The sequence below is a fragment of the Oculina patagonica genome, chromosome 1 (genome assembly GCF_052425735.1).
Source record: "Oculina patagonica isolate OP01 chromosome 1, crgOcupat, whole genome shotgun sequence".
In the NCBI taxonomy this organism is placed as follows: Eukaryota; Metazoa; Cnidaria; class Anthozoa; order Scleractinia; family Oculinidae; genus Oculina; species Oculina patagonica.
The window spans coordinates 5,304,047-5,325,472 of NC_135758.1; the positions used below are offsets into that span (position 1 = coordinate 5,304,047).

General features: G+C 40.2%; 2 protein-coding genes across 2 annotated transcripts; both read right to left on the bottom strand.

The window, feature by feature from the left end:
• Window positions 1-252: 252 nt before the first annotated feature.
• LOC144644580 (uncharacterized) lies at window positions 253-13,078 on the bottom strand. Its single transcript, XM_078504107.1, has 9 exons — window positions 12,898-13,078; window positions 10,599-10,683; window positions 9,703-9,823; window positions 7,947-9,034; window positions 6,688-7,041; window positions 4,273-4,502; window positions 3,136-3,220; window positions 2,357-2,480; window positions 253-1,253 (listed from the first exon to the last, which is right to left on the bottom strand). Exons 1-9 carry the CDS (start codon window positions 13,038-13,040, stop codon window positions 1,054-1,056), a joined length of 2,430 nt encoding a protein of 809 aa, XP_078360233.1. The 5' UTR covers window positions 13,041-13,078; the 3' UTR covers window positions 253-1,053.
• A 1,049-nt stretch (window positions 13,079-14,127) lies between these two features.
• On the bottom strand, window positions 14,128-21,089 carry LOC144659437 (DNA mismatch repair protein Msh3-like). The gene is made up of 11 exons (XM_078519908.1): window positions 20,966-21,089; window positions 20,365-20,466; window positions 19,919-19,983; window positions 19,575-19,799; window positions 18,685-18,799; window positions 18,440-18,508; window positions 17,893-17,981; window positions 17,743-17,800; window positions 16,956-17,084; window positions 15,557-15,894; window positions 14,128-14,902 (listed from the first exon to the last, which is right to left on the bottom strand). The coding sequence occupies exons 1-11, from the start codon at window positions 20,978-20,980 to the stop codon at window positions 14,770-14,772; spliced, it is 1,338 nt and encodes a 445-aa protein (XP_078376034.1). The 5' UTR covers window positions 20,981-21,089; the 3' UTR covers window positions 14,128-14,769.
• Between the last annotated feature and the right edge of the window lie 337 nt (window positions 21,090-21,426).

Sequence of the window (21,426 nt, forward strand, 5' to 3'; positions counted from 1 at the left end):
CAGGGCTAGACCCCAGACTCCTCGATCCAAAGTACAGTGCGCTAACCATTAGGCCACCGCACCTCTCATCTTTGATCAAAGGTGCTTAGATTTGGTGTCCTAAATACACGCCAAGGGATGTGTGTGTGTGGTGGTGGTGGTGGTGGTTTCAAATGCTATCAAAAGTGTCGCGATTTCTAACGCTCTGCAGACCAATGTTATATGTGTCCGGTTCGCCGTGTAGGCTCGAGTAATAAACACGTTTTCACACACTTGTGTTGTTCTTTATGTGGCTTTATTCTGAACTAAAACTGAACAAATGATTAAACTTTAAATCTGTTTACTATTAGACACTAGTAATGTGCAATAATGGCACCTTTGTTCCTGACTAAGTTGTTTTTCCTAATCTATTAAAATACCTGATAAAGAAATCCTTGAGAAATTATCTTTTTTTCTCCTTTTCTTTAATTCGCAACATTATGTGTCGTAAATAGAGAATAAAAGCTGAATCTCCAGTGATAAGCTTCAATTTTAAATTCAGCTAATTCTGTCGCTTTAAAATATACAATGATGCATTTCAGCAACTTTAAAAGGCAGAACAAGTGTTTTTGTTGCCATAATTAATTTTTTTGATATTTTTCTCATTGTTCCTTTAATTCAAAACAAAGTCTGGTTATATTGGAAATTTCCCTCTTTGCAAGCCTGGGTACGTCATTCCAGCGGTTTCTAAAATAACCCACTTCTGAGAAGGCTTTTGCCTCTATTTCAAAACGGGACCATGCAAAACACTTCTTACGAAAAAGCCGTATTGCATGAAAATGTACATGAACGTACAATTCAGTTAAATATGAAAGGTTTTGCAAAAGAAACCGCTTTAAAACAAAGACAAAAGTAGTTTTAAAGTCACGGTCTATTTCTTTCCTCCTAAAAGCGTTATTGCCTTAACTTGCAAACGAGGCTTATTTTTTAAGCCTCGTTTCCATGTTTAAACCACGAAACCGCCGGTTCATATTTTCAGAAGTTGTCATGAATCTCAAAGTCTTAAGTTTGATATATTTCGAGTTATTTTTCAGCTTATCCTCGTTTCCAGCCTGGTGGGTTCTGGTAAGGTACATTGCCTGGGCTGACTGATGAATATGTCCAGCCATTCTGATACCAAGGTCCATTTGGGTTGGTATTCTGGTATGAGGGGTTGTTTGACTCTGGTTTGTCTTGTATAATGTTGCCCGGGACTTTCTGTTTAATTAGTTCAGCCATGAACCTTTCGATAGAAGCTGAAGGAGAAAAGTACGGAAAAAACTATCGTTATGCGACTTCTTACGCGACAATCTGTCGCAAAACAACGTAGTTGACACTTAACAATACTGAAAAAAATATATATTATGGGTTATTGACCAAGCTTGTTCGGTTAAGGCGGGGTACACCTAAAGACCGTTTATCCACCGCTTAACTTTGTTTAATGCAAATAGGGGTATCAAATGGTCTTTGCGAGCATTTGCGAGCATGCAAGCACAGCGTTTTTCTTTGCGAGCACGAGCATTGATAAAAATTAGCCTTGCGAGCAACGAGCACTTTTCAAAAACCTACCTCCACTAAAAACCGAGCATGCGAGCACTTGTAAAATTGTGCGAGCACTGCGACATTTTGAGGGACCATTTTTGACTCCTGCAAATATCTCGTTCGCGTTGCAAGCAATTCAATTCATTTCACGAATCTATGTTTTGCGGTGTTTTGTAAATTTTTTTGGTGATTTTGGGGGGGTTTTGGGAAAGAGATAGTTTTTCTTAAAAGGATAAGTAAAATGTAGAGGAATGAAAAATATTGAAGATTTAATGTGATTGTAAAATTAAAATTTGAAGTTAAAAATTAGTAGATGGACACCAAAACAGTCCCCTGACAACCTGAAGTGCTCTTGCGTGGGGGTCAACTGTCTGGTGGTGTTCCAAAAATAATTTTCTTTCTTTTATCCCATCTTTAAACCTCTTAAAATCTCACTCAAATTCACATTAACCCCCGAGTCCCCGAGTTGAGATGGCGTGATATTGGCCAAGTTCTTTTTTTTTGCGTGTTTATGGACCGAGACGATGTCAAGCTCCATAAACACGGAAAAAAAGAACAAGGCAACATCAGTCATGAATTGAGAACTGAATTTCCGGGATAATCACGGGCAATCCCGAACGTGTAAGATAGGCCAATCTTGCCCGCTTGAGGAATCACCATCAAAAAGCACTCTAACCTTCGATTCAGCGAATTATTCCGCGCTCTTTTTTTTACTTTTCGTTGCTACTTCAACAAATATAAAAGTTCAGAAAGTTTTCCTGATCGTAGGTTTAAGGGCACTCTAAGGAGCGTTACATGACGTGCGGTCCTATATTACCTTTGTCCTGATTTCCGCTGTATTCTCCAGCATATTGTCCTTTACGGAAGACTTTCAGTTGAGGCCAGCTGTGCACATTAAATCTGTTCTCGCAGATACTCCTTCCCTCACCGAAACAGTCAATCTGTTTATGCAGCAGTAAAATAAAAAAAGTTACTCGCTAACCAGCGCTACAAATTCTTTATTTTTGGTCTCTGACCTTTGATCACGTTCTTGTTTAAAAGTTGTCTTTGTTTCTAAAAGGAGATGTCACACAGAGAAACAAATTCAGTTACACAACTACTGCTGTGTAACTGAATTTACTGTTTTTAATGGCAAAGAATTATGGAATGGATCTTATGCATTTCACTCCTAACGTGCGCCACCCCTCATCACAAAATGACCTTGGCGAGCGCTGGAACCCAGACTGTCCGATCCGGAGTCCGGTAATTCCACTGAGGCCAATTCAAGCAAGATTAAAAACTGCGGGCCGGTGTCAGGCTCGGAGCGGTTTTCACTTGAGTGTCGAAAGTTATTTGCGTTTGCTTTGGTTTTGCATAACTACGCTTCATTCTCACCCAATCAGATTTTTTAAAAAACCAAAACCAATCGTATCTCGCTCGCGCACGTTTTCCCGCGCTTCGTGCCAGCTTCATGTGTTTGCTTCGAGTTTTGATTGGTTCACTGGATTCTCTGTGTCCTCTGTGGTTTGACAGAGTAACTACTTTGCTTTTGGTTTCACGAGACTCGCAGAATTGAAAACTGCTCTAAACTTACTGGTTATCAAAATAAGGACTAACCTTGGCGAAAACAAATTTTCCTTTTAGTGCAAAGTCCTTCGCAGCACCTTCAAAAGCTGGCTTCAGGTTGGCACAGTCACTGCACCTAATAGGGGGAGGGGAGAGGATTAGTTTGTCATTTGATGTTTAATGGCTTCCTTTGAACTGTTTTGTTTTTCGGGCGAGACTTTGTCTTCAAAAAATAATCAAATCGCTACTTTGGCCAGTTGTTATGAATTTTTCCTGCTAATAAGATATTGACAAACGACATAATAATAAAACGAAATGAAGCAGAGCGAAAAAAGAAGTGTTTTTACACCTTGGCGTTATTTATTTTCATGGGTCTTGAACATATCGCGATTGCAAAAATTGCAAAATATTTTGACACGATTCTCTCTCTCTGAATCATACAACGTAGAAAACATATTGTAAATGCAGACCTATTTTCGGTACCATAATTATATGTCCTTGGCAATTCGAACGAACATGCTAACCTGGTATTTTCTGCTGTTATAAAATATGTTTTTTTTTATGAGACAACCCGTTTGTTAATACGAATCGGTATGGCAAATTTACGCGAGATTTTGTTCCTTCAACACGCGTTTTCTGTCAAATTGCGAAGTTTACCTCTTCAATTTCGGCGAAAATTGCCTTCCGCGAAAATAAGTCACAATAAAATTCATTGAAGATAAATATAGTAAACATAGGGTTCATTCAGTCAAACTGTATGTCTACTTTTGTTTGCTTTAACTCACTGCTACCGGGAGATCGTCATAAAAAAGCCCTTATAGCTTTCGAAAAGACTTCTTGCCTCTATTAGTCTACCTTTAAAGTATTTAAACTAAATTTTGTATTTGGTAATGGCAAAATTTTACAAAGAAAAGAAACAGGGCAGAAAATGGAAAGTAAGAAAGGAAACCCTGTGAGAGCAAACATTGTCCCACCTGCAAGATTAATGATCCGTGAACAGATAATCTCGTTTGGAGATTCATTATACGTTTGCCTTCAACTCAGTGGTTCAAGTGAAATAATAAAACATCTCCTTCCGTGCATTTCTTTGCAAAAATATACTCATATTGTAGTAGTCTCTTTTCAGTGTTTTCCTTTAGTTATTTAATAATGAGGTGAAAATCCAAAATGGCGGCAACTTGAACTTACCATGGTGCGTAAAAGTCGACCAACATGGTATCCTTGTCTTTGAGAAAATGATCAAAATCTGCATCGGTTAACTTAAACACTGGGTCAGCTGGAGCACACAGACTCGGCCCCACAAGGGCCAGGGCTATCGTAAAAATAATTGAAAACATTTTGCCAAATTCTGACTCAGGATGTAATACAATATGAGAGGGAATTCCAAATGTTGATATGAAGTACCCCAACATTTTACCCTTCATATGTCATTTTCGTGTAATCTGATTGGCTAATTTTGTCGTTGTCACCTTGCATTGAGTAGTTTTATTATTGCATCACGTAATTGTTGGCAGAAAGTTCGTCTAAACTCGCACCTACTATTTTTCGCAATCATCTATTTTAGTGCTAATTTTTCTTCATTTTTTTTTTCAAGAAGAAGGAATGCAAAAAGAGCGATACTTCTTCTTCTCCACGGTCTAGTCGTCTTCAATCATATTTTTTTTATAAATGAGAATTTTTTGGTAAATTTACCTCGGTTGTAAACGCAGCCAACAGGTGGGTGATTTGCTTAACTATTGAATTAACATTTAACCTGTTGATGTTTGATTACCAAACAAAACGCTTAACCTGTCGTGTGTCTGTTATAGAATCTGTTTGTTTTAGTGAGATATTTTAACGGCTTTGGTGTAAAACTAAAATCAAAAGTTAAGAACTTCAGCCGCAAAAAGGCTTCGACGGCCTTATGATGACTTGATAGACCAGAACGAAAGAATCAAAACAAACATAAGTAACGCAATGGACCAATCAGATCCATGCAACCGGTCCAAAGCGCGCGAAAATATGCAACCGATGCTTAACGCGGGAAACGCACAAATCAAAGCCAAGTCACGAGTGGTATTGGTTTTACTTCCAAGATTGTTTGATAGAACCATTTTCACTTGAGTTTGGAAAGCAATTTGCATTTGCTTTGGTTTTGAATTACTTGCTTTCTCATCAATCGTATGTAGAGCGATTTTCACTTGATTATTGAAAGTAATTCGCGTTTGCTTTGGTTTTTGCATTACTCTTTTTCTCACCAATCAGAATTTCCACTTGGGTGTCGAAAGTAATTCGCGGTTGCTTTGGTTTTGCACCACTTTCTCAACCAATCAGTAGTATAATCAAAACCGACAGAACCAATCGCGACTCACTCGCTGGCACACGATTTGACTGATTTGTTCACTGGATTGTCTGTGTCCTTTGTGATTGTGATTGGTCAGAGTGACCGGTTTTGGTTTAACGACACTCAATCGAAAATCGTGTAAAATACCCGAATAACACGAAACAACTTTTTGTGCAATTTTTTCAAATAAAAAAGACAGTTACTAGTACTTATTTACCCATACATGTTTTACCTTACCTTATTTCAGTCTTTTTAAAAGCTCTTTCAAGTCATTGTAATATTTTTGTGCCCGCTTTGTTTTCAAGACACCCGATTACACCTAAAAGGAGAAGTTCATTCCAAAATGGCACTTTTTTTTGTTCAAGCCGACAAAAGGGTAATCCAAAGATATGTTAGTCACTAAAATTTGCGTGACGTCAAAGAGCTCAACTTTACTACCTCTTGGAGCTCAGTTTGTGCAAACTGAGGCATTTCAAAAAACAAGCCAATTCAAAATTTACAAGGACTGTCAAGTATTTAAACAATGTTTAAACTTCCTGCCAAACTTCAGGTTGAGCTCTTTGACGTCACACATACATCGCCTGCCTGCTAAGTTACTCCAAGATGGCGGCGGCCGGTTCTCGATTTTCGAACTACTTCAGACAAGGATTTCATAGGGTTTGAACTGATACTCTTTGGAAGCTGAAATTTTGGTGACTAACATATCTTGGTGTGAAGAAAAGGGCCATTTTGGAATGAACTTCTCTTTTTATAAGTGCTGATCTTTTATGAAAATTGTAAGATAAACATTTGTAAGATTAACATTTAAACATTTGTTGTTTGTTTCTCTAACACTTTACATTGCAGTTACACGTAGAAAAATATTTTTATTTTCTTTTACGATATACATCTTTTGTTTTGACTATATCGTGTCTATACAAAATATATACTTTGACTTCCTACAAAATGGACATTTCGGCCAAGTTATAAGCGATTTATAATTACAGTTTCCTCGTGACAAAAGATGAAAGAAAAACTGGTTATTATATCAAGAGATAGCGAGACATGAAAGTCTCAGAAGTTGACTCTTTGACACCTTTTAGGATTTAGCGAAACAAAGTTTTAACTTTTCGCCAGATGAAGCCAGTTTAATTCATTGAGGTCTTTCTGTTGGAAAGATGCAAAAACACATCAAGTGAACAAATCTTTTAGAGACCGTCGCGTTCAGTGTCACTTTTTGAGAGCTCCCATGTGCTGGAATCACAATAAGTTATTCTTCGTCTCGAATCCGGTGTCTTTTAAGGAGAATCGGGCTTTGCCCCTGATCCGCTCCCTGCGGCTTCTCCAGTCACTGCATCTCCAATGATGCCCGAGCCATGCGCTGTGTCACTCTGTGACTGGGCGCCAGAGCCTGAAGCTGTTTGTTCAGCAGCAGCCGCTGTAGCCTGGGGCTTAGCCCTCTCGCCATCAACATGAACGGTGGGACTCGGCTTAGTTTTCCCGCTGTCTTTTGAGACCGCGTTTCTCAGTGCGTCCTGGATGGCACTCTCGATGTCTGCCTTGAGATCCTTCAGAGCTGAAGTGTCTGGCTTTGCAGGTGAGTCGCTTGACTGTCCAGGGATGGGTAGAGCAAGTTTTTCCATTGTTTGGGATGCCTGCAAGTAACACAAGAGGATTTACATTAAAACTTCAAAAACGCAGAACAGATATATATACCTCGGTTGAGATTTTTACGTTCGTGTTATCTTGGCGATTTTGGCGGAAACGAAAAACCGTAACCAAAAACTTTGCTAACGATTTAGGAAAAAATGCGCATCATAGTCACTGACCCCACTAGAAAAAGAAACAAAGATTTTTGTTTCGACCGAAGGGAACACCGAGAGTCTAGGAGAAGCAAAACTCGGTGCTTTGTTTTACCTCGCCACTTAAAGTTTAGTTTCCGAATTTTATCCCGTCGTCGCTACACACCCACAAATGTACCAAGATCTACAAAAATCAAGCTATTACTACATTGATTTGGTTCTCAAATGAGGCTATATTGTTTCGCACCCGGATTTCGCCTAGCGCGTTACGCGCGTTATGGTTTAGTTGAAAAGGTATCAGACAGTATATCAGGGTATAAAGCCGAGTTTACACGGACAATTTTTAAGTGACAAATATATTTGATGATCGTTAAGATGACACAACAAGTATTTGTCAGCAGTCCAAAGTTTAGCGCGCCCAGTAATGACCTTGGACAGCAGAGATACGCGCGCACAGTGCTCAGTGGGAGTTTGGGAGATTGGTGACCATATATGCTGACGCAATATTTGCCACATTTTATGTGACGAGTCGTCTACACGACCGATTTTCGTATGTGACAACTTTTATTTGTCACAAAAAGGTTACTCGCCAGCTTGTCAACAAATATATTTGTCACATAAAAATTGATCAAACTTTCTCGTCTACACGAGCAAATGAAAGTTGTCACATAAAAATTGCCACATAGAAATTGCTCGTCATAACCCGGCTTAACAGTCCAAATTTAATGATAAATTGAAATTGTGTGATCTCTGAATACCTGTGGCCTGTTGTTATCCTTCTGCTGTTGGTGATTCGTTTGTTCTTTGTGAGGCTCTTGTTGAAATTGTTGTTGTGGCGGTTGTTTAAATTGTTGTTGTGGCTCTTGTTGAAATTGTTGTCGTTGTTGTTGCTGTGGTGTTTGTCTAAACTGCTGCTGTGAATCTTGTTGGAATTGTTGCCGCTGCGGTTGTTGTCTGAATTGCTGTTGCCGTTGTTGTGGCTGTTGCCGAAATCGTTGTTGTTGTTGTTTTTGTTTGTAATAATAAGCTGCTCGATTGTTTACTTGTGTTGCTCCAGGCTGCGCGTTGTACGCGGGTTTTCTCACCGCAGCAGGCCGTGGAGCAGGTCTTCTTTGCTTTCCATGATGCTGCTTTCCGCCATGAAACGTTTTACTTCTATAATACGGACTGCTGGCTGGCGCTTGATAACCATACGGACTTGCATATTGGCTAGGATAACCCATGGTATATCCCCCGGCCTGGGGATATGCACGGTTGATTTGTACATTCTGAGCTGCCAAAGCCTCGGGCCGATAATATCCGCGATAGGACTGGGGCTGAGCAAATGCATTAACACCAGGACGAGGTGGTTGAGTAACCGCGCCTGCGAACCGTTGGGGATTGGGATTCACCTTGGCTTTACCTACGGACGTCAGCTTGAGTCTGTACTCTTTGAGTCGGCGCTGGTAATTCTTGTAGGCTGCTATCATTTTAAGTTTGGCCCTGTATACATCCAGTGACGCCAAGTTGCCAAATTTAGACTGCAAGGAGTCTGGGCTCGCTTGCTGCAAGAGTCCACTGGAGCCTAGAAACGCAGCGGTGTTTGTAGGGTGCTGTGCATGCGCTGAGGAACCGTAAAAGGAATGCATAAGGGACGGGTTCTTCGCGTGCATGTTTGCGTGATTCAGAAACGTCGGTGCAACGGCCGGGGCGGGAGCGTGGATGGCGGAGGCATGGTGCGAGGGGAATAGCTGAGCTTGAGGCGGGTAGTTAGGTGCCTGAGCAAGCGGTTTGGGTTCTCCACTGGTCAGCGGTGCATGCTGCGTGAAAGTGGACGCCACCGAGTCTACGTACTTCATCAGAGAGTCTGTGCAAATGATAACGGTATTTATCAGCTATGCACAACCTACGGTGATAATACTATACCGTTAAATTCCGGCTATTAGCCCCCCGGTTATAGGCCGATCTACCTTGAACCAAAAAAAAAAAATACATCCGGTTACAAGCCCCCCGGATATAAGCTCCCCTCTGCTGAATGACAGTACTAAACAGGACTAAATGTTGCTTTATTATGCGTTTTGAACCTAAAAAACGTATTTCGATCAACACTCCCGTGGCTCGTTTCCAAATGTATTTTTATTCCGCTTATAAGCCCTCCCGGATATAAGCCCCTCTGCTTATGAGTCCACCCAAAACCCCTTACGAAGTTGTATAAGCCCAGGGCTTATAACCGGAATTTTACGGTATTTGTTCAGTTATTGGAATTTTAAATAACCCATTCTTACATGCAGAGCCTAACGGTGTTATTGACAGGTTAAGAACGAGCTTTTTTTTTTTAAAAAAAAGACGCCTTATCCCCCTGGTGGTTTGGTCTGTTCTACGAAAGGGTCTTTACCAGGTTAGACAACGGGTAGTTCCATATTTCTCATTGGGATTAATCGATAACTGAGATGAGTGGAAAACGACGTTTCTCAAGTGTGCTTGTAATTTTTGTTTCACGTGATGAGAGATTCGACAAGTTCTTTTCTTACTTACTTCTATCTCGCTGTCCAACATAGTCTCCAACATATTGACCATATTTGAACAACTTGATGGTAGGGTAGCCTTGTATGTTGAACCGCTGACACAATTGTTGGCCGTCGTTAACACAATCCACCTGTAAAAAGAGTTAAAATCTGTGATCATTTCAAAGTGGTGAGCTTGCGGTATTCCTTCTAGTAGACAGATTTAGCAAGAGGAACGGGAACGGCAGTTGATGACGGCGCACGCATTAAAACTACCCATATATGGGTAGCACGCGCATAAAAACACCCATACATAGGCATTTTAAAGGGACCGTGTCACGGATTTTAACAAAACTTAGGCATAGGAATTGACCACCAAATTTGTTTAAATGTATAAAATAACCTCTTAAAACAGTGAAGGGATATTTAAATAACACACCAAATGCAAAAGAGAAAAGTGACGAAGATTGAAACGGATTGCGATATGGGTTTTTGAAAAATGGTCCGGCGGAACAGTTTTCAAAGTTAATCTTGTTTGCTTGTAACTTTAAATTATAACGCCAGGAAACACATTTGGCTGCAGTGAAGCTATGGTTTTGTCATTTAGAATCATAGAATTAATTTCTTTGCAAACATTTAGTTTCATAGCGGGTGTTTGGCAAAATTTCATAACATAAAATTAACTTAGCCGTGACACAATCCCTTAAAATGCGCACGCCGTCGTCAACTGACGTTTCCGTTCTCTTGCTAAATCGTTCTAGTATCTTCTAGCTTACAACGTTAGGCTAACTTTCTTAATGTTGAAGACCAGTTTTAGCCATACCGACACAACAATTGCGTGATAAAGCCTCACTGAAACGACACTTGCGTGACATCCACTGAGTTACGTGACATATGGAAGATGACAAATAACAAAGCGCAGCTTACCTTAGCAAACACAAACTGGTTCTTTGTAGCGAGTTGATCTGCGGCTGCGTCCAGCTCGGGACTTAGTTCCTTACAATGTGAGCACCTAAAGAAAATGAGAATGAATAATTACTATTGGTGAAGACCAAACAATGTGAAAGGCTAAACCAACACTGTAATTCTCAGAGAAAAGTCAAATGGAGGAAAATGAGAAGGGTGTATAATTAACAAAAGCAGCCAGTATTCAAAACGCATTTGCTAGAACGAAAAGAAGAACACCTGCCGAGTATTTCTGTCTCCCCCCCCCCCCACGTTCCAAAACGCCCCGCCCCCTTACTCCCCCCCCCCCCCTTACGTTCCAAAACGCTCCCCCGCTTCTAAGATTCTAAAGAAAATATGCTGGTAAGTTAAGCGAAAACAGTTTTTCAGGTTTGTTCGAACTTGGTGACAACGGCTAAAAGTCGCCAAACACGGTGATTAAAATACACAAGTTGTTTTGGCGAACAGGTGGTTGAGAACTACATTAAAGAACAGTTGGGCGTGTTATGAACAGAATATTCGCGGGAGATTAAGGGCCTCTTCACTGGCCCAGATACCAAGATCTCGACTCACTCCAACACTTCTAAATTCCAATCCGATCGGGAATCCGAGGGCCACAGGTTTGTCAGTTGCAAGACTGTTACGTGCAACCCTCGTTAAACAAAGTTGATTTTTTTTTTATTTACTCCTAAAACGTTTGTAAAAATTTCGATGTGTTCATATGAGAAGGCAAGCCAGCCCGGTTACCTATATCTCAATTTCTGCAACCGGGATCTCGGCTAAAAAAATAATAGAAAATAATAAAAAATAATAAAATAAAAAATAAAATAAAAAAAAAAACCGGGATCTCGGCAACCGGGAAGAAAATTTTTCAATATGAACACTCCAGCCTGGTCACCGGGAAATAGCTTTCCCTTTCGTAACTGGGCGGTCAAAATGGCGTTATTTCTTGTATCTATTTCCACTTTAGAAATATGCGAATTAGCTTTTAACAAGTGTCGATAAAGCTACGGTAGTCGCGAACGATGCAACTTTATGTGTCGCCATTTTCAATTTTAATTGGTTTTGTCTCTTGAATTTTATCTTCGTCAACCGGGCTAAAATTTTCCATACGAACAGACGGCAAAATTCGTCCTGGTAACCGAGAGAGCCCGTTTTACGAACTTATGTGAAGTCAAGAGGCCCTAAATCAATTTTATTAAATGTTTAAATGGTGTGCTGACCCAGTGTTTAAATTAGCATAAACGGCTAAATATGTGCAGAACAATTTCAAAAGAATTTGATTTTTGGAAACGCCCTTCAACTGGGACCTAAATCAAAACATTTGTTTGCAAAACAATGATCTGCCAGTGTTAAGACTTTGATCTGCTCTCGGTTAGGTAAATTAATTTGTTGGAACGTCTGTAAATCAAGATAGTTCCATACTGTTTGCTAATAACTTAAATGACGCTTTTGTTAAACAGTTTCAGTTTAGTTTAAGTATTTTTAAAGTGTATTTACCATATCATGTACCCTTTGTTTTTTCTTTCCGACGATTTATGACTATCTCCGACAAACTAGCGTTTCGCGAGCCATTTTCCACAATAATTTAAAAGGTTTCCTTCAAGAGTTTTTTTTAACTGTCATCAGATTCTCAGTCTAGTGACAGCAACCATAACAACATGTCACAGTTGTTTTAAAAACGTCTAAGTCATAACTATTTTTCCACTTGTTGTCGAGTACGCCTTCAATTTATAAATCCAGACAAAAGTTGTATGGGGTTACGATCCAAGTATTTTAAATTGAACCCACTCTGATGTCTTTGTCTTTTTTTGAAAATTGAAAAAGTACCATAACTGTTTAATTGTTTTAAAAAAAATAATAAAGGGAATATGGCACGCGATCTACCTGCTAAGTAATGTCTTGCTTTTGATCGAATCTAGTAGCAAAATAGTACATCGCTCTTTACGAGGGAAATTATACTATTACCAAACTCAAGGACTTAGAGGGAGCAATAAAGTTATATTGTAACTAAAAACATTGAACATTGAAATGTAACCGAAGTTTGGTTTCCTTGAACAGAGAGTCTGCTGGAGACGAAAATATTGTATGACCTTCGTAGCCAAATCGTGACTTTGATCATTTTTGAATCCGAATAAAATTCAGGTAAAGGCTTAGGAGCACACTCTGAGAAACGTTGCCCATGTGTACAAAAAGCACCAATCACTTATATTCTAAGATAACAAACGCAGCCAAGCGTGTAGCATTCTATTCAACAATGTCAATATTTGATTCAACTCACCACGGCGCGAAGAAATCCACAAGCATTATGTCCTTATCCCGGATGTACCCCTCAAAATCGCGCTCGTTCAGGTTATAAACATTATTGGAACCGAGACAGCCAGAAAAGCCAAGCACAGCAAAAACAACGAAACAACACAGCATTTTGAAGAACTAACACGCACAAACCTCTTATGGTTTGTTATTCCCGGGACTGAATTATATTTCATCTGAAGGAAGCGGGTTTTCTATTGGCCGGACGCATTTAATCATTATTTATTTAAAGAAAATTACGTGAAGGAAAACAACCCGCCGCCAAAGCAGGGATAAGATAAATTTATTTTCATGTGAAGCACACACCCTTGTTATGGTATTTATCAAAAATATTTACGTTGATTTATTAGCGCAACTTACATAAATACAAGTGCAATATCATCAAAGTGCAAACCCTATTTCAAAACAAATGTCACCAAGTGTCGCCGTTCGTGACAAGCGCTTGGGTCATCCTCTCAATAGAGATATCTACCGGTCGTTTTCTCCTGCAGTTCTTAGATCACGGTCAATCTTGTGTAAAATGGGAGTGAAAGGTTTTATTGGGGCTCCTCCCATTAATTCCAGTTTAAATTACTTGCGAATAAGAGATCAGTGGTGCACTGATTGAGCCGCGTGTGGGAGCGCAGTCATGTTGTTTTTCAATATCAGCTCGATATCATCGCTATTTGAACTTTTATTTTAACCCAAGACGAAGAAACTAGCGGAATGTTTCACGTCAAAATAGTATTGACAATTCATTTCTATTTTCAATAGCGTCGGTGGTGAAACTTTCGCTCAAGGACTGCAAACATTTCGTTGGCGAGGTTGTGTTCCTTTTTGGGAAACAAAACGGGGAAAAGGCGGGAACTTGCGTATATACGTCATCGGAACTAAAGTTTTTGATTGGTTTAGGTGAATTGCTGTTGCCGTTGTCCTGTTCTCTCGCCACCGATGTTGTTATTTTTATAAAGTATCAATTTTTGCCTTTGTCTTTCTAATTAATATTAGAAAATCCAGAAGCATAAGTAAGGTTTTCCCTGAAAAATTGTTACCTTGACACGGCCCGTTTTGCAAGCGTTTCGCGAATTCAACAGCTTAGAAAATAAAGTTATTTTTCCCGCCAAAAATGTAACCGTGGCGTCGCAACGACTTGGTTTTACCGGCTTTCTCTATTGGATTTGTTACACCAGCAAAACAACAATACAACACTAAAGCCAGTATCCATTGTTTTATTTTACAATTCAAAATCCTAACTGGTTTATGGAAATTTATAAGTTTCTATGCCAGTGCGTAACAAATTTCTGTCATATAAACTGCCATTTCGCGGAAAATTTAAAATAATGTTTTCACAGCGCGGAAGTCCGCCTCAATAAGGTTCTTCTCCCTGGGGAAGATATTTCACATACTAAATACCACCTCGTACAAAAACTTTGTACTTGCTTGTTTTTGTTTTTCACAATGCTTGCAAAACAATTCGGTGAATTGCAACATGAAATTGAAATTATATAAGTACGTTTCCCTTTTAACTACACACTGTTTGGCATACACAGGTTATAAACTGGATTCAACTAAATACCATGTAAACACAGGGATTTAAAAATTTATTGGCGACCTTTCCTTGCAAATGCCAATTTGAAGTTTAGAAAGTAATATTCGCAAATTCGCAGCTAAAATTTATCTTAATAAACTTTTAGATGATAGTTCACTCAAGTATTTCAATAATCATTTTCTATACATTTTAAGACTGACGCATCGGAAAATTTTAACAAATGGAAAAACAGCGTTTCCTGCGATAATTTGACATATATTTTTGACATATAACTCAGATAATAAAGGCTCAAAAACACCATTGTCTCTAATATCAAGAGCTACTATCAAATGTCATTTCTTTCACTTCAGGAGCAACCTTTTCCAAGACCATCCTTAAGTGCTTGATCGCTTCATGTGTTATCGGCTTGTTTGAAAACAGTTCCTGGAAACTAGTCTTGATGGAGCTGAGGGAGAATAAAGAGAAAAACAAAAGTTAAGAAATAAAATTCGGAATCGAGAAAGCTAAATGTCTTAATTTTTGCCTTCCCATACACAGTTGGAAATTTCTTGAGGATTCTCAAGATTAACTCGGCTAATCATTTTCATAATACCGTTATAATCACGGGGGAGAACAGAAAAGATGGGACTTGCAAAAGTTTAGGAACAAGAAGAACTATAAATCATCATTAGGTGTGCCAGTGGTTATGTAAAGAGAATTCACAAAAGCGGTGGGGTTTCCCTGTTACATAAAGGAAACGCAACAGCATCTTGACTCCCAACATTTTTGTCCGTTGCAAGAGGCCCTGCCAGGGTAAATTCGGACAAGCGACATGATCCAAAAAAGTAATGACAGCACCTAGTATGAAATCGCAACAAAAAAAACCCTTATCGTCACAAACCCCTTATTCTGACAGCGACGTTGAGCAACGTAAAGTACGATAAAACACAGACATAGGGCATTTTTAAAGATCAGACAAGCGACACGAGGAACCCCCACCCCACCTCCCCACTCCCCCCGGGAAGGGCCTCTTGCAAAGTATGTCCGATAAAAGAAAGATTGCATCGTGGAACATGACTTTGTCAGACAAAATCTCATTGTTTATTTTGAAGCTGCTCACCGTCTTGAGATGATCAATTTCTCCAGCTCTCGTGATTTCGCGGCAGCCTCTGTGAGTATTTCATTTGGAATTCCCGCCAAACGAGCAACATTCAACCCGTAGCTTCTTGCCGCAGCTCCATTCACCAAGTGATACAAAAACGTGACTGACGGTACAGTAGACGGTAACTGATGTTCTTCAGCCTCCCCTCCCTCAGTACACTGTTTGGCGCTTTGTTGATCTTGTACCTCTTCTGACGTCATAAAAGCCATGTGATTGTTGGTGACCTGGTTCGGAAAGATGGCGTCCAGCTCTGCTAGTGACGGGTAGTGTGTTACAAACAGAGTCAGACTAGATACCTGTCGGGAAGGAAAAAAGAAAGAGCTAGGACCGCAAGTATGTTCAAAAAGCCCTAACAACGCTCTACATCCGAACGCGCGTTATTTAACACAGGAAGAAATGAAACCATGTACCATACTGTCATAAGCACCATGGGCATTTTAAAAAGGACGAAATGTATAAAAATAATAAAATAAAAACGGGATTGAGAACTCCACAGAGTGGCTCTTCATCCACTGATCGAATTTGTGGAGAGCGGAAAACCGGAGAACGCGGAGAAAAACCCTCGGAGCAAGGACGAGAACCAACAACAAATTAATTAACACAAGACGCCGGGTAAGGGGGGGCCACTGAAACGGTGGGAGGCGAGAACTCTCACCACTGCGCAATGCCTGCTCTCCGGGTAAAAGCTTGAGCCGCAGGAGAGTGCTTCTATATTTCTCAGACGTTCTCAAATGACTTGACTGTTTTAGGAAATTGTAATATATTGCTTTGGTTTTTTTATATGCTTTTTAATGCACAAAACTTTTGTTACGTGAGTGCGAGGTCCGTTCTAGAAGATACGGAACGAGTTTTCTTCCATCGATTTATGGCCCAAGGGCTAGAAACAGGATATAAGTGACCTACATGCGGACCAAATAAAACAAGGCATAACGAGGAAACACGTTTCCAGAAACAAGTTCCATGACTGTTTTCTCGTTTTGCCATGGTTCCATGCCGCGCGAAAACATGGAATGTTTCTGCCGTGTAGCAGAAGCAAATTTTGCTTCTTGGAAACAAAAATTGACGCTGAAACAATGCTTCCGGTATGGCAAAACTGGCAAACATTGGAGAAACATGCGCAAACTTTGAATATTTTTAGATACATGTTTCCTCGTTTTGTCAGGCCTTAATGGCTGTTCGCTACATCCCTCACTTTGGAGAAAGAAAATTATTTTAGTTTCGCGGGCTGCACTCCGAAACAATAAAAGATTTTCTGTGCTTCACACTCGGATAATTTTGATTTAACGGCGTGCTTTCTTTTAACGACTTGTCAGTAGATACTGACACAGTAGCGCGTTCTCCCAGCTACAACACATACCTTGCTAATAAAGTGGTGCAGTGTAGCATAGGCAATGGCCGTGCCGTCATGGGTACTAGTTCCCCGGCCCAGCTCATCCAGAATGACAAGTGATTTAGGAGTGGCTTGGGCAATTATATCAGACGTTTCCTGCGACGATAACAACAACAGTTAATCACGTATTGCAGAGGTTTTAAACCAGTCACAACTAGCCAACCACATTATGCCGAGATACCGCGATGAGCCAATCAACGCTCGCAATGAAACCTTGCAACTGGTGGAAAACGCGGGAAATTTCGAGAACCCATGTCAATGCATTTAGGTTTTTCACCAGATTACCTCATTCGTTGAGGAAACAATACGTCTGTTCCTACTGGCTGGACCAGGTTGTACGAATATTTGCGAACCAATCACACAGCTAGTTTAGCAAACTCAAACATTAAAGCAAGTTGACAGTCAATTGAACGGTTTTATTTAAAAATTAGACTACGAGCTCAAGTTTTCCGTGAGCTTATTTTCTCTTGCTGTGAGCGAACGCCCATAGAAAACAAGAGCGAGTAGTCTAATTGTTTAAGTAGAAACTTTAAAGGATTGCAGTCCAAAACCTACAGTTTTATGTCAAAAATCAAGAATAATTGCCCCTTTAAAGAGCAACACGCGCGCCATCGTGTTCTATCAACGAATAAAAAACACTGCAAGAACTAATCAGATTCGCCGATTTCCAACAAAACACGGCTAATTTTCTACTAAATAGTTTTAGTACAGTTAAAATACAGATCAAATATTTATATGCAGAATAAATAGTTACCTGAAGTTCGACCATAAATGTGCTTTGGCCTTTGTAAATGTTGTCCATAGCTCCCATTCTATCGACAAAAACAATCAATTGAAAACATATCATGACAGGTAAAATGACCAGAATGCAAACAATTGTAGAATGTCAATGGTCAGTTTATACCTGGTAAAAACCGCGTCCAGAACTCCAACCCGAGCTTCCTCGGCTGGTACATACGAGCCGACCTGGGCCAGAATAGCAATCAAGGCAACCTGTGTAGGGTAGTGTGAGTCAGGTGTTAGCTTGACAGCGTGTGAATGCATTGAAGCAAACCGAAACCAACATCACTGACGTAACATTTGTCAATACAGATGGATGGTGGGGTTGACGCTAACGGCTTAATTCGTTCTTTCGTGTGTTCGTTCTTTCGTGTGTTCGTTCTTTCGTGTGTTCGTTCGTTCGTTCGTTCGTTCGTTCGTTCGTTCGTTCGTTCGTTCGTTCGTTCGTTCGTTCGTTCGTTCGTTAGTTCGTTCGTTCGTTCGTTCGTGCGTGCGTGCGTGCGTGCGTGCGTGCGTGCGTCCGTTCGTTCGTTTGTGCGTGCGTGCGTGCATAGGTCGGTCGGTTTTTCGTTTATCTCATTCAATCAAATTACATCACGGCTTTTTCTACATGTATTTCATCGCCAACGCAAAAGACAAAACTGCTGTTGGTTGTGTGTTCAAATTCGCACCTGTTTTATGTAAGAGCTCTTCCCGCCCATATTTGGTCCAGTGATGATCATACAGCGATTACTGTTTACCTGCGAAGAAACCACGTCACCGATTACGACTGCAAACATAAAGCTTCTTGACATAAAGACACCAAAAAAGATCAAAACGTCATCTAATGGCCGTTTGACAGTAACTGTTCATTAAAAGTACGTTGAACTTTACTACTGAAAAACCATGCAAGAACAGATCAACTGCATTCACTCACGTTCATGTGTGTATCATTTGGGACAAACTGTTCATTTTCTGGCAGAAGGGAATCCAGCACAGGATGTCGTCCCTGTTTGATGTAAATGTGCGCTTCACAGTCTTTCACAACCGGCCTGTAACGATACAATGAAGACAAGACGGTTTTTACAACAATGCTAAATTTGTCACTCGCTTATTCAGGCTTATTGGCTTACTTAAATACAGAGGCTACGGCTCTGCTGAAAAAATTTTAAACTTCTTTTTATCTTCCCAAAAGATCCTTTTAGTGAACTTCTGTCTAAGGTTCGGTTTCTATTTAGTTTTTTTTTTTTTCAAAATTCAGAGTTGAAAATTTGCCGACCGAGTTCGCCACGACGGCCATGATGGATACTCATAGTCGTAAACACACCGTTTGTTAGACATCATTCTCTTAAAGTTTCTTTGCAAATGTTTTGTTTTCAAGAAGTTTGATTTTCGACACCAGACGTAACTCTTAACAACATGTCAAATATTGACAAACTTTGAATTTGTCAAATGCGGTCTAATAGTATTGTTTTCAAGGTAAAAAAACAACAACACCTAAAGCTGTGCTTTTTCTACAATTCGTTCAAAATTTACGACTGTTGTTTACTCGTTCTGAACATAGAAAGGAATTGAATTATTTTTTTTTTACAAAGTCCGTTTTAACATTTTTTAACCAGTTGTCAACAAAAACAACAATAACAACAACACACGCTTTATTTCCACGCTGTCAAGTGATTTCTTAATGAGTATTTCTGGCTGTACCTTTAATTTTTTTTCGATAATCCCATGGCTTGTACCGGAATTTGACGGAAATTTGCATTATGATCATGGCGGCTATGTGAATATGATTTACTGCTTTACTCATTTGTTCACAAGCTATGATACCTTGTGAAACCCGGTTGCTTAGCAACAGCAGCCAAGGAAAACAGACAGTCGAGTGTAGCGATGTGATGAACAGCTCGGCGATATCTGGAACACCCCTCTGAAAACAGCGCCAGGAATTCCAGCCACGCCTCCTGACATGTGATTGACAGCTGTTCCCGCCACTGGCAGAGAAGTTTGAATTTGTCTTCCACAAATGGCGTCCTGAATCTTGACACTTGCTTGGTGCTGGAAAATCACACACAAGAAATTGTGAGTACACTTATTCCCGGCTAACAAACAAAGACAAAGATTTAATAAACAGCAATGGAAGAAGGGAACCAAATTTAACAGTTCTTGAAACTTACGCGCTTATTTTGACCCAGTCACCGGGTACCATTTTTAAATTTGTATTCCTCACCTCGATCAAGAACTGAAAAAGAACAGGACGAAAAAAAGTTATTCAAAGGATCACAGGAGCCAACCGACTTATCAGTGCTTTACTCTGGTTTTTATAGAATGAAGCGGCTAGTAGTATTGTTATTCTCCCTAGATGGGATGCTAGTCATTCACAGGTAACCCTCTCCCCCCCCCCCTCTCCGGCCATTGCAAATTTCAGATTTTATCTGTCTCGAGTCGGCGGTCAACTCAACCCCCCCCCCCCCCCCCCAAGATTTTGATTGGTCACCCAAAACATGGATTGAAAGCGTGAGCTTTCAATCCATGTTTTGTGCCGTGGAGCACTAGCATCTCTGTAAGTACGCGGGTTTTGTAAAGTTCTACTGAAATGAAGCGTTGATAAAAAGAACTGTACCTCATTTCCAGATACACAACAGTAATCCAGTGATGGATGCCGCAAAATCTGTCTAAACTCTGAACGATGGCTCTTTAACTCTGCTAGAATCCTTTCGATTTCCTTATTCACAGAAAAACAAGAGTTATTTACCGCTGGCGAAAGCTGGACTTTGTATAAACAAACAAGCAGGGTGTAAGAAGAGAGGGATAAGGGTCAGGTGGGTGGGTGGTCCAGATGTCGTTTAACAAAAATAGAAGTCGTTCAGTTCATTTCACGTTTCATGTAATTCAGATCGCGATCTTTCATGGAATTACAGGTCACTGAAGGACATAACCTCACAGTTCACAATAACTTGATTTTTGTTTCATAAATAATTATTATGGTTTAGCAGATAGCGGGAATGGAGGCTTAGAAATGTGAAGCAGCGAAGGGGAAGGTGCGTATGAAATTGAGGGACACCATATCACGATAATGATGATGATGACGACAAAGATCATTGATGCAGCTAACGTTTTAAGAGGGAAAACCCCAGTTACTTCTTATTTTTATGTTAAGACAAAAATGTCAAATCACAGCCCCATGCATGCTCTAGTGTAAAAAAGAATGATATGCTGCTCACCAGGTTGCATTTCATTATTGCTGGGAACTTTGTCTGGTCACAAAACAGCTTCGTTTTATCATCTCCTCTAAAGGTATACAGAATCGTAAAAAAATCAATCAATTTTTGCCATCATGGCTTCAAAAGTCTGTGTCGGAGCCTAAGTGGCTCATACAGCTGGAGCTTATCCCGGTTTCTGTAGCATTAAGCAACTAGGAGTATTCCTACTCCCCCCCCCCCTGGATGGGATGCTAGTCCATCGTAGGGTTACCCCCCAGCAGTAAGTTCGCCAGTACCCATTCATACACCTGGGTGGAGAGAGGCACTGTGAGAGTAAAGTGTCTAACCCAAGAACACAACGCCGTGCCCTGGCCAGGTCTCGAACCCGGGCCGTTCAACTCGGAGCAGAGTGCGCTAACCATTAGGCCCGTGGTTTCAAACCCAGCTGATTATAGTTGTCGTGCCATGGAATAAGATAGGTG